Genomic DNA, 12201 nt, shown 5'->3' on the forward strand with positions numbered 1-12201 from the left:
TTTCCATGGCAGTGCAAAGCACCAATTATTGTTAGTAAAATCAGTGGTCAGGGGTGCTGAGAGTTCTGAATATCAAAATTAATAAACAATATTATTTTTGGAAAAAAATACCATCTCTCATTAATTAATTTCCCCTTCATAACACCCTGTCAACTGCCTGCAAGAGAAATAATGGAGATAAACTGGGCTGAGGGAGTTGGGGTTGTTTAGCCTGGAAAAGAGGAGGCTCAGGGGTGACTTCATTGCTGTCTACAACTACCAAAGGGAGGTTGTAGCCAGGTGGGGGTTGCTCTCTTCTCCCAGGTAACCAGCAATAGAACAAGCGGACACAGTCTCAAGATGTGCCAGGGCAGGTCTAGGCTGGATGACAGGAGGAAGTTCTTCACAGAGAGAGTAATTTGCCATTGGAATGGGCTGCCCAGGGAGGTGGTGGAGTCATCGTCCCTGGAGGAGTTCAAGAGGAGACTAGATGAGGCACTTAGTGCCATGGTCTGGTTGACTGGCCAGGGCTGGGTGCTAGGTTGGACTGGATGATCTTGGAGGTCTCTTCCAACCTGGTTGATTCTATGATTCTATGAAATGTTTACCTGAATATTAATGCTCCTTCTTGAAGGCCCAAAGAAATGAAATCACTGTTCCGTCGCATGGGACTGTCTCCTCTCCACATCAAAAGTCCTTCCTTCATTGTGGTTTTAAACCTCATGAACACGTTGGTTCTTGATCCTGATACTCTGTTGAAAGGTACAAAAGAAAAAAAGAGAAACAAAAGCAAATTTTTGAGCTAGGACAGTCTTCTTCCAAAAACAGACCATAAAAGGTGATGCAGTATTTCTTCTCCACTGGTCTTCTGGACTATTGTCTTGCAACTTGCTTGCATGCTTAATAGCGTGAGGAGCTCTGGTTAACATTCCCATTTCCAGCATTTTGGAGTGGGGGGAATTGAACTTGTTCCTCCAGAATCCCAAATACCACAGCTACTCAGTCAGTCCACACAAATAAGAAAAAGCACAGGCTACCAAGGGAATTTTGAGAACATCCAGTACCTCTGATGCCCTCACAAGCCAGTGGAAGGGCAAATCAGGAAGTTCTCTATGTGTGGATATTTGTGAATCCTCCTCTAAGCCTGTAGCTGAAATATAGGCAGGTGTAAGAATTCATTGAAACAACACACAATTTGCTGGAATTTGGGCATCTTCTAGGGATAAAAAGCAATCGAAAAGAAGGTGAGGGCAAAAATTTCAGGCTAAAGCAAGGCCTAGAATCCTTAGTGCCTTTACAAATGCAGGTCCTGTATGACTGTTCTTTGCTCTCTGAGATTGCATACCTGTTCTTCTCCACACCAGACATATACTGTACACTCCACTGGTCTGCAAGCTGCAAGGTGCTCAGATGCTGTAACAAACTGAGCCAGTGGAGTATGTTTTTTTTCCCCCTGCATTTTAGAAATAAGGCAAGTACAGCTTAAAACACTTAAATTGGCAACAGCCTCCCAAATAAAGCTCCTAGCACTATAATGGCTGACAGAGTATTTATGTTCACAGGAGATACATCACCTTTTTAGTATGTCTGGATTATCATATGTGAGGTAACTGCGACCAATAAATTGTGGGATTTCAATGGCTTCTGTAATGGCTGAAAAGTAAATAAAGATGGGGTCAGTTAGCTGACACAGAGACAGATGCAAAAGTAAAAGGAGACAAAGCTGTTCTCTTGGTTTATTTCCTCCATTGACAGGTACCTGTCAATGGCACAGGTCTGAGCTGAACTCACATTGGTGTACAGAAAGGCACCACCAGTAGCTACTTAAATGCAGGGGCAGTAGCTGAGATAGTTTAAGCTCTGGACAGTTGCTCTACTTCCAGCCTTCATGTCACAGGCCTAATGTACTTCTCTACATAAATGTTAGTGCTGGAAATCAAGAAGTACTGGCAAAACATTACAAATTTTATTTTAATCTCTGTTTCCACATTCTCTGTTTCTCTCATGTGGCTCAAGGCAACTCCTGCCAAGGTTTATGCATTAACTACCTTTTGCTCTGCATTTAAGAAACTCCTCCCTGGATCTCAAGGGGAGAGCATGTGCTAGGATCTCTGACTCCTGCAAAGCAAAGCTGGGGGGAAGCACTTGTGGCCTCCCCACCTTCTCCTTTATGTATATGTGACTTTGCACAGAGAGCCTACTGCTCACTCTGGGCTCAGTTCTGTGGTGCAGCGCCAGTAGAGGCTATCTCCAGAGAGGACATACAAGTGTTCACCTAATAGTCCCTATAGACTATTGAAGGCAACTGAGACTACACTAAAGACTGTGTGAGAGAGGCTGTACAATATGGTGGTGTGTGCATTCAATATGCTGCAGTGCTGTGTTGGAAGGTGCTTTGCTCAGAGCTCATCAGTGTTCCCTGCACAGCATCTCCTACTTCTCTAGGGAAAGCCCTGGGGCTGGGGCAGCAGCACACATTGCAACAAGGCCTGGAGCTGCTGTACCACTGCCCATGGACATTTTGGCAAAATAGCTCTGATGTGTGATATAAATCACTTCACATACAGAGCCTTTGGGTGGTAATGAGCTCTGGCCTTAGCAGATATTCTTCCAAGTTGAGTGTCTTACAGGGTGCTGCTGATCTCCCGTAACTGACTGCTGTATTAATACAAGCCAGTTTCATAAATTCCTTAACATAACTGCCTTCATCCTATTTTCTTCCTGAGAATTAATGCCTTCAATCCACAGCTAACCCTATCTAAATTTCAGTCTTTTCAGAGCAGGCATACTTGGTTTCTTTACGCAATGCAGAAGCTGGCTTCACTTTAAGAGCACACTGTAATGTCTACGTACAACAACTGGCAGTTAACAACAGCAATGTGAAATTTAGCTTTAAGTGCCAAGACTGAGAAATTTAGGTAGCCACAAACACCTATATTCTTCTCTAGTGAAATCAGGAAAGTTGCCTAATGTGTCTAAAGAAACCATCACAGGCAGCCACAGCCTGCAGCCTGCCAGCACTGTTGGAAGATTGCGAAAGATTCGTCGCCAGGTCCGAGGCTTTCTGCACTAGGCTGTTTCTACCACACTGGATGGCAGTAGAGCATGAAAGGAGCCCTTATTTCCCCATCACAACCCATGCTGGCAATAGAACCCTGCTGTTCTTGCCTTTAACAGGGGAATGTGCCCATGCCATGCAGGACTCCTTGTCCTTGCTCTAGTGCTCTGGTTTCCTCTACAGAGTTTGATAAGCTCTTGATCTTCTGACTGCTTTTCACCTGCTGCACTGAATCTGATCAAAGAAAACCAAAGGAATGCTATCAGTATCCTTGGATGCATATAAGATCTTTGCAACCAGAACAGGGCCAGTAAGGTGACCTAGAACTAAATATACCTTCAATCTCTGCTCCTCACAAGCTCACAGACATGGACCAAAGCTCTCATGACAAGTAGGAGGGAGCTCTGACCTGCAGGGCAGTCTAAAATAGCATCTGCCTCCAAAATGCTTAGTTGGGTTCCTGGCCCTGATGCTCTGTGGATACAGAAACAGTGTACAGCCACTGCTTCACATTTGAGAGGTGCTATGGATGCATTGCAAAGTATCAACAGGATGAGGTTTAAGGAAGTGCAATATAACCTCAGAAAATATCTTGGCTTATTGACAGAAGCTTGCTAGGCTTAATGAAAATCCAGCATTCAGCTCTCCAGAGCAAATAAAGATGCACAATGACAGAGCAGTTTTCACATCACTTGCAGTACTTACTGTTTAGGCAGTAGCTTCCACACTCTGCAGTGAGTCAGCACAAAACAAAAGAAGAACATTCTAGTTTTATTTCACTATAACATAAAAAAATCTCCTTCATCCAGTTACAAACCCACCTTTCTGCAAATGCATGATCTCTGCTTCCCATTTGCATAAGCAACTACAATGACCTGTGAAGGTAGCAAACTTGCTTTGTCCAAAGTATTTATATTTGCCTGCTTGAAACACACAAAGGTGCAGACAGGCAGGACCAGCACCAAACCCCCCTGCTAGATTCAGTTTTCAAATCCCAATGACTCACTGTGGTTTACCCAAAGATCAGCTCTGAGGCAAAGCAACAGTTTGCTGCTCTAAACCATCTTACAATTAAGTATAAAAATATCTTTCACACTGCCCATAGCTTGGACAGAAGATATAAAACCCAGCAATGCCATCAGAAATTTCACTGAGTCCTCGGTCAGTGACCCACTGCAGTATAAATCAATATCTCATATACCTCATAACACCATTATTTGAGTTTTGTGTCATGTACAGTTCTGGGAAATTAGATGCAGTCCTTTACAAGAGCTTTGTTTTTTTTCAGAGTATGGAGTCACAGCTGTCCACCAGCAGCATGGAGATGGCACCTTCAGTCTCTCACATACCAGCTGAGTGTACTAACAAAACCACCCTTTTGGAACAGGACTGTGCCAGTTTGAAGCAAGTTACAATGTTTTGGTGAGAAGAACGAGATCATAGGCTGTGAAAGGAAAACAATGGTGATGTCTACTTCCCTCAGAGTCTTGCTGAAGAAGAAATGAAAACATTGGATAACACTCTCGCCATTTTGTCACACACTCTGCCTCTGGCTGCTGGCTGAGCAACATCTTACTCCCTAACCTCACTTTCCATTTGGCCTAACCCACTTTTGCTTCATAACCTCTTCCCTGAACCGCTATTCTTCTTTAGGACTGGGGTAAGGCTGAGAGGGGCAGGGGGAAGGTGCAGGGGAGGTTGAGAGCCCTTCCTGGGGACCCAGGTTTCTGGGAGGGGAGTTGTGTTTCTGTATTACTTTTTTATCTTGTATATTTCTGTCTATAACTGTATATATTGTAAATATCTGCTTGTATATTGTGCTAGCTGTAAATAAATAGCTTCATTTATATTCCCAGAGCCGACTGAGACTAGTCTGAGTGATTTCTAAAGTGTGTGGGGGCAGGGAACACCCAAACCATCACAAGGACACACAGGTGCATCCTATATTAGTTGTAGTTGTGCCTACGCCCTACTGAACAGGCACAAGTAAGGATTATTTTGAGAAATCTACTCCAGGTTCATCAAGGATGCTGTGGACTGAGGTTCAGGAGTTATCTCCATTCTCCCTGCACATCCATCAGGAAAAAACTTGAGTCTGCACAAGCGCAGAAGGTTTGAGAGGCACCTGAATTGCAGCCACAGGAAGCAGGAATGGAAGACAAGCAACTTGCGGTTTTGGACATCCTTAAAAATGAATTGAGGCTGGATACATGTAGGAAACTACACCCAGAATCCAGCCTAAATCAAAGGCACAAGTCACTTCAAAGTGACCCTGGAAGGCTGGACATGCATTCAGATTACAAAAGGGAGGAAAATAGCGGTATGCCAGCCAAGCAGTTGCACTGCCCATGCCACTGGGCAGGTGTACCAGCAGGCAGCCAGGCACACTGCTTTCATGGTCTAGCACAGGTCAGATACAGATGACTGGTGAGGAGCTGTGGCCCAGGCAATGCCCAGAACCTCACTGGCTGAGCAGTCATGCACTCAAGCTGCACAGTATTCACTTGCTTTGGATCTCTGAGGAAACCTAGGTACTGCTGGAGATGCTATCTTGAAGTCTGGAGTTTAATACCTTGCACATGCCTAGAAAACCAAAACCAGAGTTCTCTCTCCTCGTCTCAGAGAATGACACTGCTTCAGTTATTAGTTAGACCACAACAATGTAAGAGAAGGGGTTTCCTGCATTGTATTTTAATTTTGCTGCTGTTCTGAGACATTGCCTTTTTCGGAAGAAAAGGCCAATCCATTAATCACAGTTTAAACAAAACCAGTGGCTTTGAAGTCTGTGCTTGTGAGAAATGACAGAGTGGGTGAAGACAACAACATCAGTCAGCTCTTTTGGACTGAATGTGATGTTACATTTTAAAACCCTAGGAATTTTTCAGGATCAGGCATGACAGAAGGGAAACATCTCCATCTAGTGGAATAACCCAGTGCACATTGTCACTTTCATGGAATTGGAACACTTTGCTGAATCTACAGTTTGAACTATTACAGTGGCTCAGAGGAAGGAAGAAAAATGTGCACCTGGGAAGATCTTCCTCTGTGGTGGTCTTCGTTGCCATGACAAGGCAGAACTTGTGCAGATGGTGAAGCTATCTTATCAGAGTTGTCATTGTCTATAAAAGGGCTAGACTCTTATGTACCTGAGAACTGTGCTTACTGTGAGCCCCAGGGAGGATAAAACGACAAAGGATTTCAGTGTTCGTGCTTCAGGATGCAACATGGAGCACGTTATCAGAAATTCCTCCTTTATATAGCACTGTATAACTAGGGAGGTGTACAAAGTGTTTGGCATTGGCCACCACAGGCAATCAGATACCAGGCTTCTATCTAAGGATCATAGCTCTCTGCCAGCATAACAGTTACCATGTTCCTAAACAACAAAACAAATCCATCCCTGGGTATGTGAAATGTGCTCAGATGCAGAAGAAGTTCTGGCATCCAGGGCTTTCTATTTCAAGGGATGGGTACAACAGCAGTTGTAGGGGCTAAATCTCTCTTAGTTTTTGTGTTTGACTTCAAATCTCTGGATTGAAATGCAGCCATTGTTACCTTTTTGGCAATGCTGCCCATCAAAGCCCAGGGGACAGTCACATTCATAGCTGTCCTTCTTGGGAACACAGGTGCCTCCATTTGCACATGGTGAGCTCACGCAGGGGTGGGCAGCATTCACTAGGTTGATTCCAAAAGTGAAATCCCGTTTCACATCAATTGCTCGATCATTCAAGATAATCTGTGTATTAAAAGAGAGAGAGAAAGAGTGGAAGAGAGAGACAGAGACCTGCTAAAAAACTTTCTGTGGTGGAGGGTTGCCAAGCCCTCATTAGACAGAACTGTGGCCCAAGGACCATCAATCGTGGGGTCAGAAGCCCATGGTGCCAGTCACCGTCCCAGACACCGTTCACAGCTGTGGGAGAATTTCTCCTGCAGCGGGGCATGAGCTGTAAACATGAGACCTTGTTATGGGAAAAGGTCCTTGAGCTGGAAGGCACTGTGAGCAACCTAGGCACATCTGCTGAGGGCTGACCCTGCCAGCCCCTGGGGTGGAACCACAGGTTGTTTTGATAAAGAATAACCCATCTGTGCCTTACACATAACTTTGAGCCAATCTGTACTGTCTATTTGTGCCAGCCTCAGTCTGGCTGGGTACACCTTCTCTAAGAACTATGTAAGACACTGCACTACCCTAATAAAATCGCACTGCGCTGATCGCACTGATCGCACCGACGCACAGAAGCTACAGAGTCAACTCGTCAGTGCCCCGATCTGTGAGCCTCCAGACCTCAGCACCCAGCTTGGCTCGTACTCGTCAGTGCCCCGATCTGTGAGCCTCCAGACCTCAGCACCCAGCTTGGCTCGTGCTCACGGAAGCTCAGACAGCGCACCCCAATAACCCCTGATCCACGATATTTGAGACCTTTCAAACTGACTCCGGCCAGTGAGTAACTGTGAAACACGATCTAAGCCAGAATAATCTCTCAATAGCCTAATAACCTACCAGTGGCACTTTCATGCCACAGACTCTCTTCCTAAATCCTTTCAAACCTTTGCTAAATTCCCAATTTGTCGTGCATAGACATTCTGTAATATAATCTCGCAACCGCATACAAAGAACCTGTGTGGGGTAGTTGCAAATACGTTTGGGGAGGGGGATTCCTAGTGTATAAAATATTAAATCTTTTAAACTTTTTAAAATTCGGCCTCATATTTCATTCCCCCAAAACCCAGACAAACTCCTCCACAACACTTCCACTCTCCTAGTATTGTACTGCTAGTCAGAAGACTTCCCAAAGAGACTTTAGAAAAAAGTAACCTTCAAAACTTGGTCAAAAACTTATTTCCTCTAACCTGTGTTTTCCAGACACAGCAGAACAACTTACTCAGCTGCACACTCTGACCCACTGGCCAAGGATTTATTTTGTGCTTTGTGACACAGCCCTAGGTAACCCTGATCGTGTGCTTGAACACTGCTGCAATGCTTTGTAGCTGAGTTGTGAGCTAGGACAGTAGAATTAGACCTACACTGCTGAGGAGAAGTCCTTCTGAGGAAGCCTCCCAGGAGATGAGCACTGACAACAGATATGCTAAGCAATGACATCCTGGGGTGCATCAAGAAAAGTGTGGCCAGAAGGTCTAGGGAAGTTCTTCTCCCACTCTGCTCTGCCCTGGTGAGGCCACAACTGTGTCCAGTTTCAGGCTCCCCAATTCAGGAGACAGGGACCTGATGGAAAGAGTTCAGCGGAGAGCCATGAGGCTGACTGTGGGACTTTGAGCATCTCTCCTAGGAAGAGAGACTGAGAGCCCTGGGGCTGTTTAGTCTGGAAAAGATAAGGCTGAGAGGAGATCTGATCAATGTGTACAAATATCTGAGGGGTGGGTGTCAAGTGGCTGGGGCCAAGCTCTTTTCAGTGGTCAGCAGCAATAAGAGAAGGAGCAACAGCTACAAACTGGAAGAGAGAAGGTTTCAGCTCAACATGAGGAGAAACTTCTTTTCAGTGAGGGTGACAGAGCCCTGGCACAGGCTGCCCGGAGAGGTTGTGGAATCTCCTTCTCTGGAGACTTTCCAAGCCCACCTGGATGCATTTCTGTGTGAACTATCTTAGGGGATCCTGCCTTGACAGGGTGTTGGACAAGAGGATGTCTGGAGGTCCCTTCCAATCTCTAAGGTTCTGTGTTTCTGTAAGCAGAACACTTCGATTTTTCACATTTACTTTGGCTTTCTAGTATCTCCTCTTACCTGAAAGATGCTGAAGTAAAGATAGGTAAAAAGCATAATTAACAGCTTCACAAAACTGCATTGATATAAACTGTTGGGAGTTTTCCAGTGTGTCAGCAACATGTGTTCTCCAATCTAAACTGACATTTGTATCATCTTAGCTGATATCTAGCCTGAGAGATTGCATGATGGGCACAGCTTCTAACCTCAGCTATGTCAATATAAGTTCATATACTCAAATGGATTTGAAGATCAGATGTGTTAATGCTAATAGTTACTCTGGCTTCTGCTGAACTCAGATGATGGACGTTAGAGGGTCCTAGGAGGAGATGAGGCTGCATCAAGCATCCTGTTTGAAAACCACCACTCCAAAACATCCAATTGCTATCCCTGGAGGTGTTCAAGAGAGGTTTCTTGGACCTTTCAAGGAACCTTTTCAGTTTCTTTCAAACTTCTGGCTGTGCTTTTCCAGAGCAAGTCCCCACTCTTAAAAAATATGTCTCTTATTTTTGTGCTTAAACTGATCTTAATCTTTTAGCCATTGTTTCTCATTTGCATCTTTTTCTGCATCACTTCAGAGCTGGGTATTCAAAGAAATCTCACCCTTATGTAGGAACTAGTAGACCACAATCAAGTCATTTAATGTTATCTGAGTAAATTAAACAGACTGAGATCATAGGTGCTCTTTATACACTGCATGTTTTCTAGGACTTGGTGATGTTTTTAGCCTTAGTTCTTCACAATTCTGTGTCTAAGCACAGTAGTCAACACCACCACAGTGACAAAAAAAATGTCAATCTTTCTAATATTGGCAATATTCCAATATTCAGGTCGCAAAAAAAGGCTATTTCTATTTGAACTTTCTTTGGACTGCCTATTAACATTCATTAAGAATTTACAGATCCATTCTCCAGAAGTGAAGTACACCCATGCACAGCTGACCTCAGTGAAACACCATCCCTGATATCTGCCAACAATGAAAAAGACCTCCTCTGTTCATACGCCCCATATAAAACTGTTAAGAGAGGAAGGCATTGAGGTATGTAACTGCTGTGTGGTGTAAGAATATACTGGCTGGACTCACTGGATTCAGGTTGCTCTGGGCAGCCTGATCTAGTTGAGGATGTCCCTGCTTACTGAAGAGGGGGTTGGTCTAAATGACCTTTGGAGGTCTCTTCTAACCCCAACCATTCTGTGATTCTACCCACTTTAATTTGCACCTCCTTTTTCACTCATGGTACTGGCTATGTAAGATATTTAGCTGCCTTGTTGAGCAAACACTGAGCATTTCTTCTGTTCATTTATTTGTATGTAGAATCATAGAATCAAGCAGGTTGGAAGATACCTCCAAGATCATCCACTCCAACCTAGCACCCAGTCCTATCCAATCAACTAGACCATGGCACTAAGTGCCTCATCCAGTCTTCTCTTGAACATCTCCAGGGACAGCGACTCCACCACCTCCCTGGGCAGCCCATTCCAATGCCAATCACTCTCTCTGGGAAGAACTTCCTCCTAACATCCAGCCTAGACTTGCCCTGGCACAGCTTGAGGCTGTGTCCCCTTCTGTTTCTGATTGCCTGGCGGAAAGACCAACCCCACCTGACTACAGCCTCCCTTCAGGTAGTTGCTACAGGGTGCTAGCAGGACTCTACTCTTGACATAGCTTTGTGCATCATTCTGAACTTAGAAACACAGAATCATTTCAGTTGGAAATGACCTGTCAGATCATGAAGTCCAACCATTATCTAACTATACCAAGAGTGGTTTAAAACCATTTCCTTTAGCACCACATTTATGTGTCTTTTAAACACCTCCAGGCATTTGGACATAACCACCTCCCTGGGATGCCTATTCCAGTGCTTGATAACACTTTCAGTGAAGAAATTTCTTCCAATATCCAATCTAAACCCCCTATGGTGCAGGCCATTTCATCTTGTCCTAATGTTAGTTAATTGGGAGAAGAAACCAAACTATCTCGCTACAATTTGCTTTTGGGTAGTTTTCAAGAGCAATAATGTCTCCCCTTACCCTCCTCTCCTCCAAACTAAACAACCCCAGCTCTCTCAGCTGCTCCTCAAAAGATCCGTTCTCCAGACCCCTCACCAGCTTTGTTGCCCTTCTCTGGACCTGCTCCAGCACTTTGGTGTCCTTCTTTTAGTATGGGGCTCAAAACTCAACACAGTACTCAAGATGTGGCCTCACCTGTGCTGAATACAAGGGTATGATCACTTTCCTGGTCCTGCTGTTCACATTATTTCTGACAGAGGACAGGCTGCTGTTGGCCTTCTTGGCCTCCGAGCACATTGCTGGCTTATGTTCACCTGGTTGTCAGCCACTACCAGCAGTACATTTCTAGTGAGCAGTTTTCAAGTAAGGCTTCCACAATTCTGCACCATTGCATGGAGTTGTCTCTCAAGCATAGGATCCAGAATTTGGCCTTGCTGAACATCATACAATTGGCCTTGGTCCATTGATCCAGCTTGCCCAGACCCAGTCCCACCTAAGCCATGGACAGGCATCTTCTCCAGGAGGATGCTATGTCAGATACTTCAATAAAGCTCAGGTTAACACCCACAGCCTTTCTCTCACGCACTAAGTGTGTCACATTGTCACAGAAGAAGATCATGTTCAACAAAAAGAACCTGCCCTTCGTGAACCCATGCTGACTGGGCTTGATCACCAGGTTGCCCTGCACATGCTGCACAGTGGCACTCAATATGATCTGCTCCATGACCTTCCCTGACACTGAGGTCAGACTGACAGATCTGCAGTTCCACTGATCCTCCTTCTGGTTGTTTTTGTAGATGGACATCACATTTATCAAACTCTGACCAACTGGAACCTCCCCAGTCAGCCAGGACTGTTGACAGATGATCCAGTAAGACTTCTGCTCATATAAGGTATGGTATGGTATGGAATACAACAGGGAGACTGGTAGTGGTAATCCATAATGACATCAAAGTCAGAATGGCTTTTCACTGTGAAATATGCGTTTAAGAGATTTGTCATGAGTTCTTGGATTCTTTTGAATACTGCTAGTGCTGTAGTGGCAGGACTGCACCTACACTGTGCACGGGATGAGATGGAAACATCTGCCTCTGGTGTTCCTCTGGGCATAGTATCATAGAACCAACCATGTTGGAAAAGACCTCCAAGATCATCCACTCCAACCTAGCACCCAGTCCTATCCAGTCAACTAGACCATGGCACTAAGTGCCTCAGCCAGGCTTTGCTTCAACACCTCCAGGCACAGTGACTCCACCACCTCCCTGGGCAGCCCATTCCAATGCCAATCACTCTCTCTGGCAACAACTTCCTCCTAACATCCAGCCTAGACCTCCCCTGCCACAACTTCACACTGTGTCCCCTTGTTCTATTGCTGATTGCATGGGAGAAGAGACCAACCTCCACCTGGCTACAACCTCCCTTCAGGGAGTTGTAG

The 12201-nt window shown here is 45.0% G+C and overlaps 1 protein-coding gene across 1 annotated transcript in view; it reads right to left on the reverse strand.

Annotated features, from left to right (window-relative positions):
* Window positions 1-12201, reverse strand: part of EGFLAM (EGF like, fibronectin type III and laminin G domains) — a 128765-nt gene that overhangs the window by 11766 nt on the left and 104798 nt on the right. Inside the window, exons 18-20 of the mRNA XM_064176431.1 lie at window positions 6593-6773; window positions 1554-1632; window positions 588-731 (exon numbers count right to left, since the gene is read on the reverse strand). Of these exons, the coding sequence (XP_064032501.1) occupies window positions 588-731; window positions 1554-1632; window positions 6593-6773 (404 nt within the window). The remainder of the gene's footprint in view (window positions 1-587; window positions 732-1553; window positions 1633-6592; window positions 6774-12201) is intronic.

The sequence above is a fragment of the Pogoniulus pusillus genome, chromosome Z, assembly GCF_015220805.1.
Source record: "Pogoniulus pusillus isolate bPogPus1 chromosome Z, bPogPus1.pri, whole genome shotgun sequence".
Lineage (NCBI taxonomy): Eukaryota > Metazoa > Chordata > Aves > Piciformes > Lybiidae > Pogoniulus > Pogoniulus pusillus.